General features: G+C 39.8%; 1 protein-coding gene across 7 annotated transcripts; it reads right to left on the minus strand.

The window, feature by feature from the left end:
* Window positions 1–1,636: 1,636 nt before the first annotated feature.
* On the minus strand, window positions 1,637–26,198 carry ccng1 (cyclin G1). 7 transcript variants are annotated; one of them, XM_073067223.1, is made up of 7 exons: window positions 26,180–26,198; window positions 14,723–15,001; window positions 9,731–9,984; window positions 8,474–8,552; window positions 8,296–8,394; window positions 5,889–6,087; window positions 1,637–5,021 (listed from the first exon to the last, which is right to left on the minus strand). In XM_073067223.1, exons 2-6 carry the CDS (start codon window positions 14,993–14,995, stop codon window positions 5,890–5,892), a joined length of 903 nt encoding a protein of 300 aa, XP_072923324.1. In that variant the 5' UTR covers window positions 14,996–15,001; window positions 26,180–26,198; the 3' UTR covers window positions 1,637–5,021; window position 5,889. The 7 variants fall into 7 exon arrangements, with proteins under 7 accessions (XP_072923324.1, XP_072923322.1, XP_072923321.1 ...); XM_073067221.1 differs by lacking the exon at window positions 26,180–26,198 and adding an exon at window positions 17,998–18,069 and having other exon boundaries at window positions 14,723–14,995; XM_073067220.1 differs by lacking the exon at window positions 26,180–26,198 and adding an exon at window positions 17,998–18,047.
* Between the last annotated feature and the right edge of the window lie 511 nt (window positions 26,199–26,709).

Below are 26,709 nucleotides of genomic sequence, written 5' to 3' on the forward strand. Positions count from 1 at the left end.
AGCACGGTAGGCATTCTTGATGGTGGTGTAACAATGGTCCAGTGTGTTGCTTCCTCTGGTATTGCAAGTTGATGGTAGTTGCTTAGTGATTTTTTTCAGACTGGCCTGGTTAAAATCTCCCAAAAACGATGAAGGCTTTAGGGTGTGCTGTTTTGTGCATGTTGATCCCATTGCTCAGATCATCTAAAGCCTGCTTGACATTGGCCTGAGGTGGAATGTAAACTGCTACCAAAATGACCCCAGAGAATTCCTGTGATAGGTAAAAAGGACGACACTTTACTGTTCGATATTCCAGGTCTGGTGAGCAGAATTGGGACAGCACTGATATATTTGTGCGCCAAGAGTTGATCGTGAGGCATATTCCTCCACCTCTGCTTTTGAGAGACTCTATATCTTGACTGTGTGTAATAAACCCAATCTGGATCGCTGCATCTGGTATGAAAGGGGTTAACCAAGGTTCCATGAAACAAAGGACACATGTGGTCCTAATGTCCCTCTGATTCAGCACCCTGGCTCTGAGATCATTCACTTAATTCACCAGAGACTGCACATTCACCAGCAAGATAGTCGGTATAGGGAGTTCAAAAATCCCATTTCCTTAAACACACTTGTAATCTTGATCTACACCTGAGCATTTTCCGAGGTGTCCTCGGTGGGCACTTTCGACCACAATCGGTGTTGTTTCCGTCGGTTTTAAGCAGTGATAGTTTGTTTAAATGCATTAAGACATTGTTGTTGACTGTACTGACCTTGGAACTGTATCAGGCTGGAATGGGAATATTTAATCATATCCATTGAGAGTATTGAATACAAGGGTTGGCATGTTATACAAGACTGAGACCAAATTTGGGAGTACTGCGTGCAGTTCTGGTCACCTACCAACAGGAAAGGTATTAATAAGATTAAAATAGTGGAAAAAATAAAGATGTTGCCAGGACTTAAGCACCTGAGTTACAGGGAAAGGTTGACTAGGTTAGGACCTTATTCCCCTAAGTGCAAGAGAATGAGGGAAGTTTTGATAGATGGACAAGAAATTGAGGGGTGCAAACATGGCTTTTTCCACTGGAGGTTGCGTGAGACCAGAGTTAAAGGTCATAGGTTAAGTGAAATATGAGGTGCTGGTGAGGGTGTGGAACGAGCTGCCAGCAGGTGGTGGACACAGGTTTGACTGCAACATCCAAGCAAAGTTTGGAAAGGTGCATGAATGGGAGAGGTATGGAGGGCTCTGGTCTAGATGTGGGTCAGTGGGACTAGATCTAACAGCAGCTCAGCATGGACTAGATGGGCTGAAGGACCTGTTTCTATGCTGTTGTGTTCTGTGATTATGACATGGGTTGTATTGTTCCATGCCTGCTTAAGCAATGGCATGCACTAAGACCATCAGCTGCTGGAAGTCAAAGAGCAGATGTGGTAGGGATCATCCTGATGAAGGATCTTGGCCTGAAATCCCAACTATTCACTTTCCTCCAGAGATGCTTCCTAGCCTGCTGAGCTGCTCTAGCATTTTCTGCTACTTGCACAGCTTAAATGTCACACTTTATTCAAATAGTGTGTTTGAGGTACAGGAAACAAAGTCAAAAAAGTTTTTCCAAACACAATTATTCAGCCATTAAGTTAGAATAACTGAACAGCAATATTATGGAAATGCAAGTGTTTATTGAATAAAATGGTCATACTTCAGAATTTATATTGAAGTTTGTGGACAAACTAAGAATTAATACAAAGACAAATACACTGCACTGAGATACTTACCAGCAATAGTATTTAGATTACTACTGCATCAATAGGTTTAAAGTATTATTCTCTTCTCCTAAAGGTTAGGTAATCACCACAATGCACAATGTAAACTATTATTGAAAAGACTTCTTTAGAATATAAATTGTTCAAGCTTAAATACAATGACAGAAAAAAATTCAGTTGTTTGTAACTTTTGTTTCCCCTTGTAGGTTGTAAACTAGTTTATATTGCACTGATCAATTCATTCGTTAAAACACATGTTCAGTTTAAATAAGTTAAAACAGAGCTGCAAGCTATCATTAACAAGTTAGTTAAATGAATAGCACTAAAAAGGGTCAAAAGACACCTCCCCAGCAGGGTCTTAACGATGTTCTATAAAAGTTTAAATATATTAACATTTTCACCAGTTTGACATCAAACATAGTTTTCCTCATACACTTGTTTAAAGACTTTGAAACAAAATAAGACAGTGGAATAATTTACATTCTAATCACGTACCCAGTATAAAGGTTTCCAGTTTTTCTTCCTGCATAACACTTTCTAAATTTATCAACTGATTGTGTAGCTATATCAGAATGTACTAATTGCAAGAATGGGCAGCTGTGACAACAACTAAATTCCAGACTCACTGGCCTTAATCAGAAGCAGTAACTGGGACAAGGTAATCAGTCTGCAGAAACTGAAGCCACAAAAGGTTCAGCAACACACCCAGCAGTGTGGATACAATTCACTTACAGAAGCTCTCCAAGTTGCTACTGGGCTGAAAGGAAGACATTTTTGATCAGGCCAGTTCTCCATCCAGACAGCTTTGACCTGTCATTTTGGGCAGATATAGTCTTTCTTTCTATTTCTCCCCCCCCCCCCCCACAAAAAAGCAGAATTAGGCCATTTGGCCCATCAAATCTACTCCAATCGGGGCTGATTTACTATCCCTCATCCTCATTGTCCTGCATTTCCCCCATAACCTTTGACACCCTTACTAAACCCATCAACTTTTGCTTTAAATATACCCAAGGACTTTGTCTCCAGGGCTATCTGTGGCAAGGAATACCACAGGTCATCCCCTTCTGACTAAAGAAATTCCCCCTCATCTAAAAGAAAGGGATATTCTTTTATTCCGAGACTCTACTCCCTGATCTCAGTCAACTCTGCACACATTAAGGTTTAAAGGGCAGCTAAATCTGATTCTAAACTACTTTGTTTCTAGCAGTTCCTAGACACGTACACTCACTGGCATAATTTCACAATTTGGGAATATCTAATCTTGTGGTTCAACTGTGTTTAAGACTGTTGCACGCTTTTCAGATTACAGTAAATAAAATGTTGCTGCTGATTACCTACTAACTTAAACTACCAGAGCCAAAATTAATTGGCAACATGGTCAAAGGCAAACATTATCCAGCAAAGTCAACACAGTGACATCAAGTATTGAATACAAAAGGCATGCTGAGAACCCTTCAGATATGAAGTATATAAGCATTATTTATAAGGTTATAATATGCAGCCCTTTGGCATCAATTCCCATTCCCAAGTTGGGAGCCCTCAGCACGTACAATAGATATAGCATCCTTCTACTTCAGTATTTTCGATCTCGTTGATCAGAAATCCTATCTTTCACTTTAACAAAGAACATCAAGGTTGATTTTATAGAATAACTTCTTTATGGTTTTGATACAACAGCCAACATACTGAAAATCCAAAGTTTACTAACATTTGTGACCAAGGGAATTTCTACTCCAAGTATACATGTTATCAGGAATTACAAATATAGTATTAATGAGTGACAAAGCCCCAGTCCAATATCTTTGCCAGGTAACAATCTTACAGTGCAAGAGCTCACACTTGTTAAAACTATGTCTTTTCTCTGGATTGTTTCGTAAGTTTAAATAAACCCTAAACAATGTTTAAATTTTAAGTAAAGCAAAGCACATCGACTGTCTACTACACAACAATCAAGTGAATAGCTGCCCATAACAATACAAAATTCCTATGAAAAACAGTACTAAACTCTAGAGGTAGTCAGAAAATCTCCCAAATTCATAAGTGCTCAGGCAATATTCAAAATGTTCTTTTTATCTCAACACATTGAGAATGTTACATCAAGAAACTTCCATTTCCCCTACTTTTCTCTACAAGAGAATTCTGAAACTTTTGAGAAATGTTTTGAAGTGGCTGAAATGAACATTGGTGTTGCCGTGTTCTAATTCCTTAATGTAGGCCAATCAACGACTGGGTAAAGTGTAGAATACTGGTGAGGCATGGCTAATATACCAGTTTTACGCACAGAGAATATTGACGGCTACTAATACTCTTCTTGAATAAAGACCTTCTATAAAGTCACTAAATGGAGAATTAATGCTCATTGTGAGCTCGGCTGAGAAAAAACAATTTTTAAATCCCCTAAATTACAAGTTAAGTCATCCAGATGAATGAGATCATTAGCTAATTATACTCTTCTTTTTCAGTTAGAAATATGCGCAAGGTAACCCGTTTCAAGTGCAAGTAAATTACTAAATAACTTAAGGTGTGGATAATAAATCACGAACCTCCAGGCATAACACCTGAATTTATAGAACACACCTTTCAACTCAACTGCTTACTAACAATGATTAGATAGAGATGTGCAACTGGAAATAAAGAGCAAATATGATTTTCCTCATCTAAAGTCTTTGCAAAACCAGCAAAATCTGTATCCGCAAATTTTTCAAATCAAGACTTATCATACATTTTTAAATCTAAAAAGTAGCCTTAATAGATTAACTGCAAATAAATCTATTCCCAGTCAATTTACAGATACATCTGCAACTTATTGCAATTCAAACTTTCAGTAAAGGATAGAATGAAATAAAGGAAGTCATCACATTACTACGATTTTCAAACTAATGGAGATTCCTTCAAGGGAAAAATCAATACACTTCCACACACATGAATTCAACATTTCCACTTGGATCCCCAAAAGAGCAAAAGTTAAAGGTTCACTTATGTGTTCAGATTAAATTAATGAGATTGGATAAAGGATGATGGGATACAAAGTCAAGATCTGAATGAGCTTTCAAAACACGATTATCACCAAGCGAAAATAGTTAGGCATCCTATTGGGGAAAAAAAATAATAGTGAAAAAAGTAACCAGTGTTATTTTTCAGGAGCACATCCCACACGATGCTTCACAGTAAGCTGCAGAAATCGAAAGGTCACTTCTTCTGAAGATGAAAAAATCAGTTCACTGTTGTGGCACTTAATGTGACAATGGTCAATCCTTTTTGCTGAGTGATATGTTAGGGTTCTGTAGAAGAAAAAAAAACAAATCCATGTTGAACTTTTGCTTAAAATTAATTGTACATTGAATATCTCCATATCCAGACAGTGTGTCTAACATTTCATATTATCAGCTGACCAAAAAATTCAAACATATTGCAGATTAAGCACAAAAAAATTCTCCAAATGCAATTGAATTAATACAATGACTCAAGTGGATAACACTGAGCATCTCCTGTCGTATTTTGCTGATTCATGGTATAGCACTTAAAATTTAACAGCTTAAACTTCAAGATCAAAGTTTAGAGCCCTTGGTTAATGTGTCACACGTAGCTTTCCTGCCTCAGATGCAATAATTTATGAAGGACAAGTTCAGCCAGGCAGTGCTATGGAATAATGAGGGAATGCTACATTACAAGTCATGCCTTATTGGGCTGAACTTTTAAAATTAGCCCCTTTCTACTTACTTGGTGATATAAAATCTCACGCATTGGGAAAAAGGCATGGGTGTTCATCTGCATCCAGACCAATACCCATCCTTCACTGAAAATTCTTATTTAAGAAAAACCCCAAAACAAGTATTTTAATCTTACCCTCCTGAAGTTCAGAAGCACCATTCTGCTATTAACAAAGTATTACAGAGGAATATGTGCAGCTTGTTCGTGTCACGATCTAATGCTGTCAGAATGGGCTATGTGGGCTTCTGGAGTGCTGTGTTAAAACCATCTTGTGACTATCTACTGTAATTTCAGTTTGGTCATTTTTGTACACCATTATTAATATATGGTGCAACAGAATTCATGAAGGGACAAATAAATTCAAATGAATGATGGGGAAAAAGGAGAAAACAACACTTTATAAATGCAGAACAAGAATAAGTTACGCCAAGCCGTACCTTATTCAGTGCTAGTGGTAACTTCAGGAATTGTCGGAAGAGGAGTTACACGATGGTAACTTTGAAGCTGCCGAGACGTGCGCCTTGAAACAATCCACATGAGTTTTTTGTTATTTGGTCTTGAGCAAGTGGATGATGAATATTCTGCTAAACATTTTGCAACAAGTTCCCTCCAGTAGAATAAATCAAGATCACTTATCTGTTGTGAAAAGAAATTGCTAAACTTCAATTTTTCTTGTATAATGGTGAAAAGTATCAATGTGCCAAGATGTTTATTTTCAAGCATAGCACACCACAAATTCAGTGCAAAATATCAATGATATAGTCTGGAACAACGACGAACCAAAGTACAAGCATGATGTAGGAAAATAAAAAGGGCCCCGAATCAAAAGTGCTTAATGATCTTTTCCACATAAAAATCCAACATTGCTGGATTAGACTCTTATTATTTTCTTTGCAGTTGAACAATTTATGCTTGCTTGTATTTTCCGAACATTGACTGTTCAGTATGACTCCTAGTGGTCACAGTGTGTATATGCAATTGTTCCTTGTGTACCCTAATGGTTCCAGTTCTCTCTTTCAGGAAGGTTCTTCGGTAACACATTATTTGAAAAGGATCTATCTGATTGGTTAACTCTTATCTACTAATTTGAATTGATTGTCTTGTCTATGACCGAGCATGTTAGCCTGCCATCTTTGCCTCTTTTCCTTCCCCTACTCCCCTCTTGCTACTCCATTTCCAATTCTCTTGGTTCTATTAGACCAAATAAAATGATCACGAAGTAACAAGTTTTGTGTCTCTTTAATGAATTCCGAAAAAACTTTGGATCAAAAACATCAGAATCTGACATCAACTTCTATTTCACTGGCACCTTTAAAATAAAAACCAATTCTACTCTGCTAAGTGAATGCTGCTTCAATGAGAGGCATACAGGTGCCAGAATTATTGTGCCAGATGCCATTGATTTTCTGACAGAGCACCTCCAATGCTTGCTCAGTCTGGGGAATACATCAGAATATGTCCAGCAAGTATGGAAACTGCAAGGGGTGCAAAACGACAACTGCTAAGGGAATACCAGTAGACAGTCCCCATCCTCATCTCCCAACAGAGCAGCAATGAGTGGGACTGGCATTAATTGCCCAAGTAAAAAGGGTGATTGGGATGCAACAAGAACTGGTAAATCATTGTCACAATCAAGGTAAAGCAATCCTCTCTACAATCTAATCTTTTAATACCAGTAATGAGCAGAGAAAGCCCAGATGAAACGAGCCTTCACACCACAATTACAATACAACCAACACTGATTGGTGGTGGTGGTTGGCACCTGTCTGTCTGGAAGGTCAATGGGGGGTGGTGATCATCATCACAAGCCTGGGTGGAAAATATGAAGATCCTGAGATGCCCAGTCATCAAGATCCCCGCCTCTCAGACTCAGTGTAGTCTTAAGGAAAGCTTATGAAGTAATACGTTTTGCACCAGTTTAGCTGCAGGAGCTGTCGGAAGGATGTTCAATGACATTGATTTTAAATGTGTCGATGAATGATTCCCTTATTCATTAATGAATTAGCATTCTAAAAGTACTTCCGGTGAAGCACAATTCACCCTAAATTCTTGAGGGCATGAAGCCCACTTCTGCACAGCTCGGTTGAGTAGGAGATAGCTGCAGCCATGTCCTGCCAGGCGCTTTCTCTGGTGACCCACACTAGTCACGTGGGCTCCTTCGTGAATAGGAGATTCCATTTACCATGCACTCTTCTGATAATAACTTCCACGTCCCTTTGAGTGAACATCCAACCACCTTCCTTTCCTACAAATTCTCTCTACTCCAAGTAGCCACAGTAAATGCTGCTACCATCTGATTGCCAATGCTCGTTTTGCCCTGTTGCTCAAAATGAATTTCACACTGTCTCAATCCCTGTTTATTCATCAGTATTATTTATTTTTCTAAATATTAGCACAATTTGTCTCCTTTTTCACATTGGTTTTTATCCATTTTTGTTGTTTATAGTTTTTTTTTATAAATTCTATTGCATTTCTTTATTTTCCTGTGAATGCCTGCAAGAAAACAAATCAAGGTATACATCTGAGATATACATTGATAATAAATTTACTTTTAAAACTTTGTTGGGAAATTACTTTAAAATAAGCTGGCTTTATAAACCCACGTAAAATAATCATCTGATCCACTCTGCAAGAAAACAAAATACTTGGGGAGGGAACAACAAATTCTTCCTCCATCTTCCCTGCCCACCAGACATCTAAAATGCCTTTAAATCCACATACACATTAGCATTTACACACACCTTCTCATTTTATAGTCATTACTTTCAAAGATGTACAAGAGCTATTTTAGTTGTAAATCACAAGGTAAAAACCTGGTCTCAGCACGTGCACTATGCCACTTACTTTGGAATGCAACTGTAAGCTCTCGATAGTCTCCAATACATCAAGCAATTTTTGAGTTTGGACCTCCAAAGCAAGGACTGACAGTGCCAAGATCGACCCCTAAAATATAAAGCAGATTATTTGGAAAATGGAATAATTAATTTTCCTTTAATTTTCTTTCACTGGCTTCAAAACTTACTTTTGTCTTGCAGAAGATAAAGCGACAACTGCAAGCTTTGAGTTGGGATTCAAGTCGATCAAGGTTCAGCATCTCCTTTCTAAATGAGAAGAAGATTTGTCAGGTAATCCAGTAATACCAAGTTATCCAGGGCCTCAACATATTAACAGTACACTGCATCCTTTATTGCTACATACAAGAAACTTGGCCCTTTCAGAATCATTGACATGATGAGGTAACAGGCCCATCCTGCCCAACAAGCCTGCCAGCCAATTACACCCATGTGACCAACCTATAAATCTTTGGAATGTGGGAGGAACTGGAGAACTGGGATGAAATTCACTGGTCACAGGGAGAATACAAACTCCTTAGACAGTGGTAGAACTGAGCCTTAACCATGCCACCCCAAATATAGCCAAATTCTCAAAACAAGTTCAGAAGTATGGAGAACAAGCAAGAGTTTCTCCTTTTGGACCACACCATGGAAGTAACCCACAGAGCATCTGCAGTTGAGAGTGAAAGCTCGACTCCCAATTCATCACATGGGCAAAATTTGTGATGGGTTAGGCAGAGGACATTACCATGCAGGAAATCTGCTAATCCTCTGGAAATTTTAGAGCTAAATTGGCACCCATCAGAAGTACAAGAAAGATTAGGAACTGTATCAGGGAGAAATAATGCACTTGAGTAATTTGTGTTGCTATAGCAATAAGAGCACTAAACGACTCCTACATTTCATTGTCTCTACTTGTGTTTGGCTGGATTATTTGACAAGTGCATTCATTGCCTTACATTTTATTTACTTACTGAGATAGAGCACTGAAGATGCCTTTCTGGCCCTACAATCCACACCTTCCAACAATCTCCCAATTTAATTGTAGCCTAATCCCGGGACAATTTACAATGATCAATTAAACTACCAACCAGTAGGTCTTTGGACTGTGGGAGGAAACCCACAGAGAGAGAACGTACAAGCTCCTTACAGGCAGCAGTGGGAATTGAACCTGGGTCGCCCGTACAGTGAAGTGCTGTGCTAATCACTACGCTACTGGACTTCCCCTTTTATATAATTAAAACAAGGACCAGAGTCCAGCATAGAATCACCTATAAAGTTTTCAAACTCAATGAACAGGTTAATTAGAAACCCTAATGCCAGTATCAATCAGTATGTATTGATAGTCGCTTACCCTGACGAATAACACTCACCAAGCTTACAGATCTAGATCTACTGTAATGAGAATTCTGCCCCCAAAAAAAAACAAAAATTATTAACCATACCTTTCAGATACAGAACAGTTCTGAATAAACTTGTGGTATAGTCGCAGAAAGTTCAAAGCAGTTGGACCTTTCACCCTCCAGTGCAGCTTTTCTAGGATAATATTCTCCATCCTCGTCATATCTGAAACCGTGAATCTGTACTGACTGATTCGGATCAGGTCACTGGCATGTGGAATTATGCGTTCCTCTTCGGTTGCCTTCACAGCAAGGTACATACAGCAAAGGCCAACGCAACACAAGTGTTTCGGCTGCACCTGGAACCAAAGAATATTTCACTAATCAACTGTAACACAAAATGCTGGAGGAACTTAGAAGGCCGTGCAGGGAATAAACAGTCAAAATTCGGAAAGAGACCCTTCGTCAGGACTCGGCTACATATCCAATTGGAAATTCAGCAGGATATGGTCATTCAAGAATCTACAAGCTCCACAAGCAGAGAGCAAACAATTCAGAAGATAAAAATAACAGTGGCTTCCCAAGTCAGATTTCCCTTGAAGTAACTGGTCTTTTCATTTAAACTTTTAGATTCACCACATGAAAGCATCTTCATGTTCCTAGAGGCATCTTATTGCGGGCCACATCAACATACACAAAAGAATTATAGAACTATAAATTATTTAAGGTTGCTCATGAGAGAACCTTGTTTTAATTTTTTTTTAAATCAAGTGTGGATAAAACATCTACAAGAAGCAGTGCCCATGATCAAAGCCCTTCACCATTCGGAATACAGGTGGCCCCCATTTTTCGGACGCTTGCTTTACAAAAGCTCAGTTACGAAAGACCTACATTAGTACCTGATTTTGCTAACCAAAGAGGATTTTCGCTTTAACGAAAAAAGACGCCTGCTTTATATGTGCATTTACCCCAAGAAAGACTACCATGACTGTGAAGCCTTGTGCGGGCAGTTGTGTGCGCATGCGTGTATGTGAGTAGGTGTGTATGTGCCAATTTTTTTTCTCGCAATCAATTTCAGCTCACTGTCTCCCCGATTTTGATAAGTGAAACTATACTGTACATAATATTTCTACTTTATGTAAGCTGTATATTTATCATATCATTCCTGCTTTTACTATATGTTCGTTTTTTTTTAGGTTATGTGTTATTTGGTATGATTTGGTAGGTTATTTTTTGGGTCTGGGAACGCTCAAAATTTTTTCCCATATAAATTAACAGTAATTGCTTCTTCACTTTACGACATTTCGGCTTACAAACGGTTTCATAGGAACGCTCTATCTTCAGGTAGCGGGGGAAACCTGTATGACCTGTTCTTATTACTATCAGAGTACAGGAGTCCAGAGAGCCACACTGAACAATTCAGCAACAGTTTCTTCCCTTCTGTCAGATTTATGAATAATCCACAAACACTACCTCATTTTTTTTTTCACAATCTGTTTTGTAATTTATAGTAATTTTATGTCTTTGTACTGTACTGCTGCCACAAAACAACAAATCAGTTAAGACTGATAATATTTTAGAATCAGAAAATCAAGTTTATTAAGTCTTGTCCATTAACAGACAGGTGTTTTTATTCATTTTAGAATGTGCTGGGGGAGGGGAAAAAGGGGTGGGAAGGTTACTGACACTCTGTGAATCAATCACAATGAACAAAGCAGTTTCACCTTCCATCACACTTTTTTTGTTGACAACTAACCCCAGTCCAATTCCAAATACCACAAGATCCAAAGGCAATGTGACAGGCTTGTGACAAGAAAGTTGAGAAATGCCAGTATTTCTGTGCCATGCTGCTGGCATTTCTCCTCACAAGTGCCACGTGAACACAGAAGACTGAAACCATATTGCTGTTTTCCAATTATGCTCAAAAGTTGGACAATTCATCAAGTCTGATCATAGAACGAGAAACTGCTGCATTTTCCCAGCAGTAGTACAGGTGTCCCCCATTTTTCAAACGTTTGCTTTACGTCAACTCGCTGTTACGAAAGACCTACATTAGTTACCTGTTTTTGCTAACAAAAGGTGTTTTCACTGTTACGAAAAAAGGCAGCGCACGCCGAGCAGACTAGCTCCTCCCCGGAACTGCATTCTAGCCGGCGTTGCTTAAACGCGTGCCTGTGAGCATCTGTGCTTTATGTCCATTTATTTTGTGCATCCGTCAGCAAGATGATTCTAAGGTATCGGAAAAGCCTAAAAGAGCGCGTAAAGGTGTTACACAGCGCAAAACTAGACATAATACAGCGTTTCGATCCAAACAAAGTAAGGACATAGTGAGTTTAGCTAAGGGTTTGTGGAAGTTGACGAAGATGATGTTGAAGAGGTTTTGGCATCCCATGACCAAGAACTGACAGACGAAGAGCTGATGAAGAGGAAAGGATAACAATTGAAGCCGAACGCAGTAGCGAACGGCCCGAAAGTGAAGTCATCCAGGAACTGAACAGGAAACAATTGCGTGAGATTATTGCAGCAATTGACAATGCTGCAATGATTGCAGAAAAATATGACTTTTAATTTTGAAAGGGTACGTAGGTTTAGGGCATGTTTGCAGGACAGTTTGAGTGCTTACCAAGAACTGTGTGATAGAAAAATGCACGAGGCTAAGCAGTCAAGCATACTGTCGTTTTTCAAGCCTTCCACATCAGCCACAGCAGACGACGAAACTCGACCTTCGACATCAAGGCAGGCAGACATAGAAGGTGACCTGCCTGCCCTGATGGAAACAGACAACGATGAGATGACACCCCAGTCTCCTCTACCTCCCACCACCCCAACCTCCGACGACTCAGCCTAACACACCATCATCAGTGTGTTCGCTGTCTTCCTGATTCCGTTAAGTGAAACTACACTTTACATACATTATTTCCACTTTATATAGGCTGTGTATTTTTATTTGTTATTCGGTAGCTTCATAGCTTAAAGGTTACTGGAAAGAGTGTTTCTGCCGGGAGCGCTTGCACCGACTATTTTTGCCGCGAGTGCTGCTGAGAGCACTTGTGTGAAATTTTTGCTGCAGTGGACAGTGCTGCAATAATTGCAGAAAAGTATTCCTACATTATACAGGCTGTGTATTTATCAGATCATTCCTGCTTTAACTGTATGTTAGTATTATTTTAGGTTTTGTGTGTTATTTGGCATGATTTAGTAGGCTATTCTTTGGGTCTGCGAACACTCACAAATTTTTCCCATATAAATAAATGGCAATTGCTTCTTCACTTTACGACATTCCGGCTTACGAACCGTTTCATAGGAACGCTCTACCTTCAGATAGCGGGGGAAACCTGTATGCGATCACTCGAATTGTGTATGACACTCTCCTAAAGAGTTGTCTAATAGGGGATTGTCAGATGGCTGTAGAGGTCAGTCCAGGTTCCACATATTCTGACTAGTGACTTCCAGATCTCACAATCCTGTCCCCTTTGCCACTTGCTGATAGCCATGCGACTTAATCCACGATGTTCAGGTGGATATCCTCAATGGAGAACGCCTTGAGTGTGACACTTTTTTTAAACAAGCGTGAGGAGGCTGATGCACAGACAGCCACCATATGGTCACTGACAGCTCAGGGTCAGGATCCCAGCGGCGTGGAATGCAAGACGAATGGGAACCCTTCACTGCTGCAGCTGTCCTCCACCTTCAACGCCATTGTGATGCGTCATCATCTTCCACCAGCCCCACTGCCGAGGTCTTGATTGGATCACTGTCTGGAACTCCCCCCTGACCCAACCACCACGAGTGACCCTACCAGGAGCTAAGTTCAACATTACTAAATTCCAGGCGCCATTGCTCTCGGGGCATCAGGAGCTCACAAGCTTCTCCACTACAACAAGGCGACAATCCTCAGAGAAGACTTCCCCAACACTTTCACCGGTAACTTTAAGTGGAAGTGCGTGTTACTCAAACATTCAAGCAACACACACAAAATGCTGGAGGAACAAAGGCAAGCCAGGCAGCATCTATGGGGGGGGGGGAAGTACAGTTGACGTGTTAGGCTGAGACCCTTCAGCAGGGCTGGGATCAGAGGGGGAGCAGTGAGAGAGGGTTTCACTGAACTCTGGTCGAAGGGAAGATTTAAACTTCTTCAGAGTACGCAGTCCTGGAAGAGACTTCGTAGTGTAGTAAACAAATCACAAACAAGAGAAAACCTGCAAATGCTGGAAAACATTCCCCAGGTTAGAATGACTGCAGGATCAAAAAGCCCATTTGTACTGACAGAGAAGGAATGGAAAGAATTAGTTAATTTACATGTTTTTGGAATTAGTCAAAAATGTAATTGTTTGCAGCAGTAATATTAATTAATAGATTTTAATAATATTTAAATATTCCTTAATTAATAAATTTCACTGACATTTGAAGCCCTTAACAGGTCTGACAAAGTTTGAGGCATTACTTAGTTTGATTTGCAAAGAATTTTTCCAGCTGTTTTACAGGTGGGACTTGATCAGCTCCATCTATACGATGTCTTTATATAGGACCAGGTCCAGCTGCTGCTTGTGGTCTCTCCGTTTTGGATTGAGACCACAACTCTAGGCAGCAAGTCAACACCAGCAGATCCTTAAAAGAAAGTCAATACATAGGTTTGTAGGTGCACAGCAAACAGAAGGAGCTCAACACAGACAGCAAGGGCTTCCCACTATTTTATACACATTCAAGCAGTACGAGGTCTAGATTCTAGTCCAGACGGGTCACATACTCATAGCTATTACCAAAAAGCTGGGCACACTTCCAGTAAGGTACACTTCTGCACAGAAAATAAAAGGCAGAACTGAAGGGTGTGTCACAGCAGTGAGAATTCTATACATATCAAAAGAAAGTTCATTCCCTAATCCCAAAATAACAAGTTTCCAGCCAGCTCACATTATCCATTTCATTCCCCGTACTTGTATTATATTACTGAGTCGCAATCCAAGTAGTGAGAGGAAAGACAAATGATTTAATTTAATTATAGAAACTATTTGAAAACATTTGCACAGGATTTAATACATCTATTATAGTAACCTTAGTAATATTTTGCTCACGCATTAGCAAAATGCTCAGCCTTACCTTCATTAGCCCCAAGAATCTATCAAGTAAAGAGACAGCCAGGATGAATGTGTCTGTGCTAAATCCAAAGAACTGGGACAGACTTAGAAGATCCTTAACTTCAAGATCTCTCAGACGTACAGTCATCCGAATTCCATTTTCTTGCGCTGATTCAATAGCCTTCAAACCACTGATTCTTGGTTGATATTTTGGTTCTTGCTCTAATTGTGCAGTCAGCTGGTTCACGAGTGCCACAACTTCTTCATTTGCTTCTTCTGGTTTAGTTCCAATCATCTTAAACTGCAAAGTTTAAAAAAAAGTGACATCACTTAACAGCTTCAAACAACTAAGAGAACTCTACAGCACCATTGCGACCTCTATTCAATTCTAAATGCAATTTAAAAAAAGTACCCAGCTACTCTTCCTGACAAGTGAGTCTTCAAATTAACATTAATTTATTATCAGTCCATTTTCTTGCAAAGAAGCACCCTTAACCTAAAGTTTAAGCTCACTGTCACCACATTCAAGAATACCTTCCAACCATTCACACTTGAGATGCCCACCCATGGTCTTAAATTTACGACTGTTCCATTATTTTCTCCCAACTGATTTTGTGGGAGTGGACCTTTCAAAAAAAAATTGTCCTTAATACCGTTATATAATTTGTGATTAAATTAGAAAACAGAATAGCAAGCTCTGACTTCATCAATGATTTCAAACATTTAAAGCTACATGATCATGGACTGAAACGCCACGCTTCCCGTGACCAAAGAGAGCACAGCAGGCATTCACTATGTCCACACAAAAAAATCTGGAACACGTGTTGCAAAATAATTTCTCACATTCTAAGTATGCACAATGGATTTCTGCCCCATCAATGACAAGGGCGGTGAAGAAATTATGGCATACTTGTTTCTATGAAAAGCCAGCAATAACATGCAGTCATTTAACAACAAAGAAATTTGAGATGAAAAAGAAATTATGCAGCCAGTGCACAAGGCCAGATGGTAATGCAGGCTGCAGCGTGACAATGAAAGATGTGCAGACACCTGTTAGAGAAGTGGCTTTGCACCAGTTCCCCCACATAAATTTGTGGCACAAGAATAAAGCAACATACCCAGATAAATCGCAGTCAAAACTACATTTTAAAAATTCATTTGCACAGCAAACACAAAATTAACAAACTGGAATAAGTTAGGACACATGGAGAAACTGTCATCATTTCTGGGCTCCAGGCTCTTGCTCAGAACTGGGAGAGAAAACAAGTTGTTTTAAGTTGTAGAAGAGATGGAATCGAGGGAAACGTCTGTTAAAGAGCCAGCCCAGTGTGGCCGTGGGGGTCAGCTGTAGTTGTCATTTGATCTGGATTCAGTGGAGACAGTTAAGAGACAGGAGAGAATGGACAAAGATTATTTTTTCCAGCAGTTGTGGAAAATATCATTAAAGGAATATTCAAGTTACAAATTGCAAGACAGTGAAGATGCTCAGAAGGTCCAGTTGTGTCAATGGTGTCAAAAGTCAAGTCAGTATTACAGATGAATTGTATCGTAGAAATGGCCATCTCTGATACAACAAAAGAAACCAATTTACTTGTCTCTTCTAATCTTGTGTCCTGCATTCGGTGCTCACAATTTCATCCACATTGTAGAAGCTGGGAGTCCATTTTGCAACGCACTAGTGTTCAGTCTGTAGGAGCGGCCCAGAGCATGCGTAGCCTTGCCACTTTGTCCCATTCCCAATTCTACCTGCCTGAGGCCTCCTGCAGTTAATACAAGGTCTGATACAAGTTTGAGTGATAACACCACATCCACCATCGTGGCCTTTCAAACTCCATGATTGCTAACTTGGTCTGTCTGTGTGAGAAATGGGTAGTAACGGTGCAAGTCATCCTTTCGTGGTCTTGGCTGAGACTTTCCTCGTTCCGTTAGTACAGCCTGGACTGGGCACGTCTTCGACCTTGCATTGCAGAACTTCCACATTCCTTTGGGCGTATTCACACACCCCATTTCCCCCCTCTCTCTCTCCCCCATGCATCACAAGATATAGGAGCAGAATTAGGGCGTTTAGCTCTTCAAATCCATCAACTGAATGACAGGTAGAAAGATATTCCTTTTGTCATGTACATCTCCCCATCCTTTCTACAACTTAAAATTACCTTTTCTCTCTCCTCCTGTTCTAAATTCTCAATTGCGTTGTTAACCTTTTCCCCACCACACCCTCCCTTTGCACAACTGCCCTATCTGATGGGGTTTCCAAATTATTTTCTGGTTTTATTTAGATTTCCAAAATCTGCAGGTTTCACGATACGTGTTTCTTTCCCTTCAGTGTATTTAAAACAACAGGAATTACATCTGAACACCTTTACAATAAACAAAATTGGATTTAGAAATTAGGGCAAAACAACGTGCAGAAAACCTTTCGCTGGCGAAGCCATTTGTAAATAAAGAGGGAGTAAAGAAAGGGACACTTTCCATCAGAAATGGTGAAAAACCTGAAGAATTACCCCGGTACCCAACTTGTTCGCCCACCCTCGACGTCTGGCCCATTTTGCTTCTGAAAAGTACAACCACATTCGAGAACAGATGAGGTCAGGCTTGCATTTTGAGTGTAATTCAATTCAACCACACTTACAACAAAGAATAAGCATTAACCCAACACGCAGCTAAATGTGAACCTGTTTTGCATTTACATGTCTGCTGCAGTCAAACCATTTGGGTTGACAATTCCAACTAGATTATTAGATTTAATTGTTGTGAAATTCACTTTAAGCCAACAGGCGACTGGACGGCCTGCGATTCCGCTCCTCCCCGCTGTACGAGTGTCACCAGTCACCGCTTGAGGGGTAACCCCCGCCGCACACTGGAGGATATGCCCGGGCTTGTCCCCCCTGCCATTTTAAGGCCCGGTAAACTAGATTAAATACCAACTATCTCCAACAAACAGGCGACAGCCCGGCAGAATCAACAGCCGCCTTGCGATTCAGCAATAACATGCACTTAATTTCAACCTACAATAACGTTTACCTTCCCTTACAACCTGAGAAAGAGCAGTCCGGGCAGAGTCAGCACATCAAATACTGCACAGTGATATTTCCAGCCAAAACAAAATTCCAACGTACATAAAAAATGAAAATAACTGGATATAAACTTACAACACACACATTCTACACGTAACGGGCATTTGAACTAATCTTTCTTCCATTATCGGTTCAAATATATTCTTTCCTCACTAGAATATTTTAAGCACAAAATGAAATTACATTAAATTATTTAACTAGTTACAACATAACTAACTACCTTTCTGTCCTTGTTGCGTTGCTCGGGACAACACTGCCACGGGAGATCTTTTAAAGCTTCCTCCGTGTCCCGCCCCCCGGACCCTGACCAGTCGTTTCCTTTCCTTCACTTGCATTCGACAGCTTGGAAGTCAATCACAGGAGAGGGGAGGAAGTGAAATCTGGGTCCCAATTGCTAACTGGGGAGGCAGCCGTGGGGAAATCTAGACCCAGTTATAGTCCAGAGGGATCGGCTGCTTCAGGCCTACCCAGTTTCCTCTTGTACTGTCCCTCCGACGCTGTTCCTTTAGTGTCTTATGGTCTTTCGTCCTACATTGAGATGAAATATAGTGTTCCTGCGGTTATTGCAACCGATCAAACCTGTTATTCGCAATCTGCATTGCACATGCACCGAAACGGAGAGAAAAGTGTTGAATTTGTTCCACTATCACGATAAAACTAATATTGATAATTTTAAAAACAAAAATGTAGATGTTGGAAATCTGAATTAAAAGCTTATTATGCATAAGTACATTATGCAACAGATAGACATTGTAGTGATTTTTTTCCTCTCGGGACTTTACTCGGTTTGCAACGGTAAATTATGTTTTTGTTTCCCCAGATGCGGCTGACCCTCATCAAGTTATTTCCGGTAATCGATTCATATTTAAAATATTTGCCATTCATTCAATTTTGAGACGTTTATGGTCGCTAAATAACATTTACTGTCCTTTTGCAAATCATACAATATTTTTAATTTTGCATTAATTAATTGAACTTGGAAAGAATGTAAGTGAAATGAGAATTTAGAAGTTCCACAGAAAATCGGGGTAAACTGAAAGACCTACAATAATAACATTGAACGTGTAGACACTTTAAATGGAACAATGCTCTGTTGATCAAAAAAAAAACCTGACCCTACGTGTTGTTTGAGCAGTAAACGATGACGGTAGCTATATCAGACAAATAAAAAATCTGTTCTATGATCATGGGTGTCTGTCAGCTGTACAGGAATATCAGGGCAGAGAAACCAAAACAATGAACCAACTGTCATCGCTGTCCGGAATTAGAAGTGAATTGTTTAAATCCTTTACACAGTTAAACAACTTAGCGCTCCAGAAAGGCCAGAAACTACTGGTCTCTCTTAGGAAAGGTAAAAGCCATTCATTAAATTCAGCAACTTATTGAACTACCCAGTTTTCAAAAATCAGAAAGAACTACTATCAAGAAGCTTGATTTCCACATAGTTTTCTTATTTTGATTGGTCTTTCTCTCCTCTCCTTTCTATGAGTGTATACCTCAGGTAATTATTATGTGGAGATTTGTGCAAATATGATTATATGATATATTGTACAGTATCTGAAATACATCTTATGGAAATGTTTGGTTGATGATAAACTTCAATAAAAAAATAAATTACAAAAAAAAAGTTGTGCGCAGTGGTCTTGTTTGAAGATCAGTGATTTTGTGTAAGGCAGCCCTCAGCTGTGGAGATGAATTTCCGTTGGGCAGCTGAATTTGAGGAGGATGCTCCACTACACCTCTTGACTGAGGGTGTCAAAGGCTCTAGTGAGGTCGAGAAAGATCATGTGCTGTTTCCTCCATATCACTTTGGAGTTGTTACATGCTCCATGATATCTCAAGAACATAAAATATATGAACAGGTGTAGGCCATCTGGCACATTGAGCCTGTTCTGCCATTTCAATAAGATCATGGCTGATCTGGCCATGAACTCACCTCCACCTACCTGCCTTTTCCCCATAACCCTCAATTCCCCTACTACGCAAAAATCTATCCAACCTTGTCTTAAATATATTTGCTGAGATAGCAAATTGGGCAGAGAATTCCACTGCTTCACCATTCTGGGAAAAGCAGTTCCTCCTCATCTCCATCCTAAATCTACTCCCCCAAATCTTGAGGCTATGTCCCCTAGTTCTAGTAAAGAATATTAAGAATTAAGAGAATCTGTACTGTAGTTTGGGAGGCAACTCTCCAGACACTGGGGGAGGGAGGTGGTTGAGGATCCTAGTGTTCACATTCAGGGCATCAATAACCTTCAAGTTCTCTAGCAGAATAAGTCAACCTACATCAATGTCCTCATGCAGGCTAACATCCCTGCCACTGAGACTTTACTTATACCCTCGCACCATACTCCCAAAGGAGACATAATATTCTGAGTCACGGGGAAAAAGATATCAGATGTACAGAGGTAAGATTCAAGAATGTATCCAACACTCCTTTGAGGAAATGTATCACTTCCTTCTGACCATCTTTGACCATGACCAGCCAGAACGGCAGTGGAGAATTTGTGGTGGTATTGAGACTTCAGGTGCTGCACATCCAGATTCAACTTTGTGTAACATCATTTCCAGTCCACAAGTGTAAAGGAGAACAAATTAAATGCGACCCCAGATCAGATGCAGCACAACAAAAAATACAGAACACGATAAAATATAAAAAAAACCCACAAAAACATAAATACATAAGATAGCTTATGTACATAGTTTGATTGTGTGTCCATAAAGTGACTTGAGACACAGGGGAGTCTGTACGTAAAATGACTGTCAGGAAATGATAAAGTAGTGGGGGATGGGGTGTGGAGGGTGGGTTAATGGATAGAGGAACAGCCTTACTGCTTGGGAAAAGCAATTATTTTTCAGTCTGGTTGTCCTGGTGTCGATGCTGCTTAGCCTCCTCCTCAATGGGAGTGGGACAAACAGTCCATGAGCAGGGGGTGGGATCCTTCATGATGTCACTGGTCCTTTTCCAGCACTATTCTGTATATATGTCCCCAATGGTGGATAGGTTGGTGTCAGTTTTGACTACACTGTGTAGAGCCTTCCTGTCTGTCACAATGTAGCTTCCGTACCATGCAGTGATGAAGCCTGATAGGATGCCCTCTACTGAGCATCTGCAGAATGTCATCAGTATAGACGTGGATACTCCAGCTCTCTCAGCCTCCTCTGAAAGTAGAGGGGTTGGTGAGCTATCCTGATTGTCCTGGGACCATAAGAGTTTGTGTGAAATGTGTGCACCCAGGAGTTTGAAACTGCTCACAGTTCAGTACTGTTCTGCTGATGTATAGAGGAGTGTGACTGGTGTGAGTTCTCCTGAAGTCAATAACCATCTCCTTTGTCTTGTTGACTTTGAGGAAGAAGTCATTTGCCTGGCACTTGAAGGCAGATGGAATGCACTCATTTCCGGACTACTCACCTGTCCTATTAGGCACCTTCTACCCATCTATGGCAGAGTCTGTGGTTTTTTCCCTTCAATAACTACTTCAGAACCCACAAGACTGGAACAGAAGTAAGTCACCCTCGATCCCAAAGGACTAACTAAGTAGAAGAAACTTTAATAAACTTCTTCACAGTTCAGTGTATCTTGACTGATTGCATCATGGCTTGCTATGGAAACACCAATGTCCAAGAACAGAAAGTAATGGATACAGCCCAGTCCATTAAAGGCAAACCACAACTGAGCACACTTAAAAGGTGTGCATCCCACAAGAAAGCAGCATTCATCATCAAAGACTCCCTTCGTCTAGATCAGCGGTCCCCAACCTGGGATCGCATTGCTTCCTCAGCACTACCCACCCCTCCACCTATCTTTGTATCATCTGCCAATGTTGCCACAAAGCCATCAATTCCATTATCCAAATCATTGACATATGAAGTGAAAAGACCACTAGACACTGGCAGCAAACTCCTTTATTCCTACTCATTGCCTCCTGCCTGTCAGCCATTCCTCTATCCATGCCAGTATCTTTCCTGTAACACCAGAGGATTTTATTTTGTTAAGCAGCCTCATGTGTGGCACCTCATCAAATGCTATCTGAAAATATTGTTATCTTCTTTTACATTTTGCCCGTTTGTTAGTCTTTGTTTATGAATAGTTTTTCATAAATTTTATTGCATTTCTTTATTGTCCTGTAAGTGCCTGCAAGAAAAATGAATCTCAAGACAGTGATATATATGTATTTTGATAATAAATTTGCTTCAACTTTGAATTTGACTTCAGGAATGGTTTTGTCAACAGGAAGGTTAACTAATCAAACTTGTGCTAGTTCTTCCCTGATGAGAAGGGGGATCTGCTACTCAGCAGTAATTTTCTTTCATGCTTCGGAATCAAGAATACAATGTGAAATTCCTTTGTATGTTACTTACTGTTTGCTCTTTTTAGAAGTTTCAAGGCTTTCTGGTTACAAAATGCTCGTCACTTAGCTTTCTAATTTTGTAAAGGATTCTTTTCTATATTAGGTAAAAACTCAGAACTTGCTCTCTTCGATAAACATTTCCAAGCTAAGTATGGGTTTGTTCCCTTAAAAAGGTAAGAATCAGCTTAATTCCATCAAAAAGTTATTAGGTGTGTTAATTAAACATAGATGTTTAGTCATTTTAATCATTAACTAAAATTTTATTTTTTTTAAAATAGGAATACAAAAGTAACAAAATATGACCCACAATGCCAAAGATGGATTAATAGGTTAATTAGTCAAATGAGTATAATTGTGTGGTGCAGACTCATTGGGCTGGAAGAGCCAGTTACCATGGTATATCTCCAAATAATAATAAATAAAATGTGGTTCATACTTAAGACTGGAAGCAGTAGGGAAATGAGATGAATCAAGATGTTTAATTCACATATTAATCTGAGTTTGGGAAGTCTAAAGATCACTAAAGTCTAGCAATATGGAAAAAGGAAGGATTTCTGTAGTTTTGATTTCTTTGATAGTCCATTGACTTCAACAAATTCAGTATCTACAATTCAGTACTACCCCTGATGCAAATGTTTAAAATTAAAAATATATTTTATTTTCCAAATAGTGAACAAGAGCATTACGAGTGACTGAAACACTTGCAGATGGATGGGAAAGTTGATTAATGAATTAAATAGTGGTGTATTTGTTGATCCAAGTCAGATTGCACATTTGAATCTGTGCATGAAACCTAAGTACTCTGCATTTTCTCGCAACCACCTTCAGGAAACCTAAAGTCCTGTGTCACTAAGTTCAAGAACAGCTACCTCCCCTCAATCATTCTGTTCTTGATCCAACCAGGACAACTGGGCTTCTGTACCTTCCTCTGCAACTGGATCCTTGAATTCCTCTTCAGAAGATCAGAGTCAATGCAGATCAGAAATAACATCTCCTCCTTGCTGACAATCAATACTGGCACGTCAAAGATGCTTGCTTAGTGCAATACCTTACTCTCTCTCTCCACCCATGTCTGTGTTACCAGGCACAGCTCAAACGCCGTCTATAAATTTGCCAAAGACACAACTATTTTTGGCGGAATATTCAGACAGTGACAAGAAGGCGTTCAGGAGTGAGATAGATGAGCTGATTGAGTGGTGTCACAGCAACAACTTTGCACTCAATGTCTGTAAGAACAAGGAATTGATTGTGGACTTCAGGAAGGGGAGGTCAAGGGAACACACGCTGGTCTTCATTAAGGGATCAGCAGTGGAAAGGGTTTTAAATTCCTGGGTGTCAACATCTCTGAAGGTCTATCCTGTGCCCAATAAATTGATGCAATTACAAAGAAGACACAACAGCAGCTATATTTCATTAGGATTTTGAGGAGACTGGTATGTCACCAAACACTCACGGAAATTTCTACAGATGTACCATGGAAAGCATTCTAACTGGTTGCACCACCATCTGGTATGGAGAGTCCACTGCAAAGGATGTAAAAAAGCTGCAGAAAGTTGCAAACTTAGCCAGCTCCACCAGGGGCACTAGCCTCCACAGCATTGAGGACATCTTCAACAAGCGATGCCTCAAAAATGCTGTCCATTACTAAAGACCCCTTCACCTAGGGCAGACCTTCTTCTCATTGCTACCATCAAGGACGAAGAACTGGAGCCTGATGACACAGACTCAACATGTTAGGACCAGCTTCTTCACCTCCACCATCAAATTTATGAATGAACAGTGAACCCATATACACTACCTCACTTTTTCTGTATTTTTGCACTACTAATATATATATATATATATATATATATACATACATATATATATATATACATTAAAAGTTAATTTTTATTAATTAAAGGTTAATTTGCAGGCTGAGTCAGTGGTGAGGAATGCAAATGCACAGTTAGCATTCATTTTGAGAGGATTACAATATAAAAGCAAGGATGTAACGTTCAGGCTTTTTAAAGCACTGGTGAGGCCTCACATGGAGTACTGTGAGCAGCTTTGGGTCACTCATGGAAGGAAGGGTGTGCGGTTCTAAGGAGATGCACCAAAATGATTCCGGGATTGAAAGGTTTATCATATAAGAAGTATTTGATGGCTCTGGACCTGTACTTGCTGGAATTTAGAAGAATGAGGGGTGACCTCATTGAAACCTTTTGAATGGTGAAAGGTCTCAATAGAGTGGATGTGAAGAGGGTGTTTCCTGTGGTGGGGGAGTCTAGGACCAGAGGGTGAAGTCTCAGCATAAGAGGGACGTCCATTTAGAACGAAGATGAGGAGGAATTTGCGTAGCCAGAGGGTGGTGAATCTGTGGACTTCCTTGCTACACACGGGTAGAGAAGCCAGGTCTTTGGGTGTATTTAAGGCAGAGGTTGATAGGTTTTTGATTAGTCAGTGCATGAAAGGTTAAGTAGGAGGCAAGATAATGTGGTTGAGAGGGGGAAAAAGGATCAGCAATGATGAAATGGCGGAGCAGAATTGATGGGTCAAAAAGTCTAATTCTGCTCCTCTATCTTATGGTTTTATATATATCTTATTGTAATTTATATATTTTAATTATGTATTGCAATGTAATCACATTTCATGACACATGCCAGAGATATTAACCCTGATTCTGAATCTGAACCATAATCACTAGAGTTCAGCAACACTATGACGACTTTGATCACTGAAGTGAATGTTTTTGTTCTATCCGTGTTGTTTTCTGTAAATTTTGTGTTTAATTTATGTTTGTTTCTTGTAAATGCTGCTTGAATGCAATATTTATTTTTATTTATTTAGAGATACTGGCCCAACAAGCCATATCACCTAGCAACCCACCTATTTAGCACAAGACTAATCACAGCACAATTTACAATGAGCAATTGACCTACTTAACCGGTACGCCTTTGGGAGGAAACCCATGCGTTAACGGGGAGGATGTACAAACTCCTTCCAGAAGATATTGGACTTGAACTCTGACCCCAGGCTGTAATAGCGTTGTGCTAACCGCGATGCCGATGATGCTGTTGCAGAGAAGTTTTTCATTGCACCTATGCGTATGTCAATAAATTTGACTTTGAAGTTGAAATATTATTAAGGTTGTTTTTATGTATTTGAATAATTTCATTTCTGCACATTTGATAAGAAATTTATAATACTTCCAAGTAAAACCTTGATGTCAATCTCAAGCCAGGGCTAAAATTTAGGGAGCACCTAATGTCACCTAGAAGGAGAGCTGGGTTGGAAGAACAATCTGAAGAAATCACTGTCAAGAGCATATTTTATTATGGATATTACACTCAAGTACCCCCAAGGGATATTCAAACTGAATAGCCTTAAAGATGTTTTCAGCCATACCAAGGAAACCAGTTGTTGCAAATAGCGTGAGAAACAATGTGCATATCGGATGAGTAAACTGCATTGAACAGCTGCCATAGCCATATATTTTTCCCTTAAGTAAGGAGACCAACTCCAGACCAACATAGAACTCCAGATGTGGTCTCATCAGCACCCATATAATGAAGCACAATTGCCCTACTCAGCTGTCTTAGCATTAAAGGTTAAAAAAAAAAGGTTCAAAGGTTCATTTATTATTGAAGTATACAACTCTGAAATACTTCTTCTCCAGATAGCCACAAAACCAGGAAAGAAAAGAAAGGCAGCACGATTATCAACCCTGAGATCCCTCCACCCTGCACAAAAAATGAACAAAAATGGAACAGGCATGTCAACCCCCAAATCCCCTTCCCGTACACACACACACACACACACACACACAAAGAAAGACTGGGCAATAAGCACAGAATATAAAACCTATAAGACTGAGAAAAAGTCTATAGTCCAAGTCCATATCCAAAACGCAGAAAACCTGGTAACATTTTTTAGGCCCAGAGTCAGGCCTTTCCCCCTCCATAGCAAAGTGATCTCAGTCATGATCAAAAGGCAGTCTCCCCTCTCCATAGCAGAATGATCCACCAGTGATCAAAAGGCAGGTAGCCAGAACTCACATTCCACATTTACCTTGATGTTTCAATCTCTCTCGACACTTTAAGCAGCGAACAATGGAAGCTTTAATCGGCGAAATGGAGTCAAACATCTGCTTGCAGCCTGTAGCCTTGGTTCGCACATGCTGCCTCTGCCTCTTGGGATCCTCTCGGAGATTGAGGAGCGCTGAACAACCAAACAAACAGCAAATCACAGGCTCCTATAGTTGCAGAATCACATTCAGAACAAAAAGAAAGCAAACATGAAAGACAAAAAAAAGTGAAATATATGGTTTCATGATCCATCCAGAAGATGTTGAGCAAAGGAGCGTTGTATGCAGATGCCACCTTGACTGTTATCTTACTTAATTACTTTGCTGTATCTGCATGCAACCCTTTCAAACTTCAGAGGTCAAATTTGATTTATTATCAAAGTATGTATATATCATTATACGGTGCACTATCCTGAGATTCATTTTTTTGTAGGCAATCACAGTAGAACAAACAAATACAATTGAATCAACGAAAAACTAAAACAAAAACTGACAAACAACTAATGTGCAAAAG

Source organism: Hemitrygon akajei, chromosome 15 (genome assembly GCF_048418815.1).
Source record: "Hemitrygon akajei chromosome 15, sHemAka1.3, whole genome shotgun sequence".
NCBI classification, from domain to species: Eukaryota; Metazoa; Chordata; class Chondrichthyes; order Myliobatiformes; family Dasyatidae; genus Hemitrygon; species Hemitrygon akajei.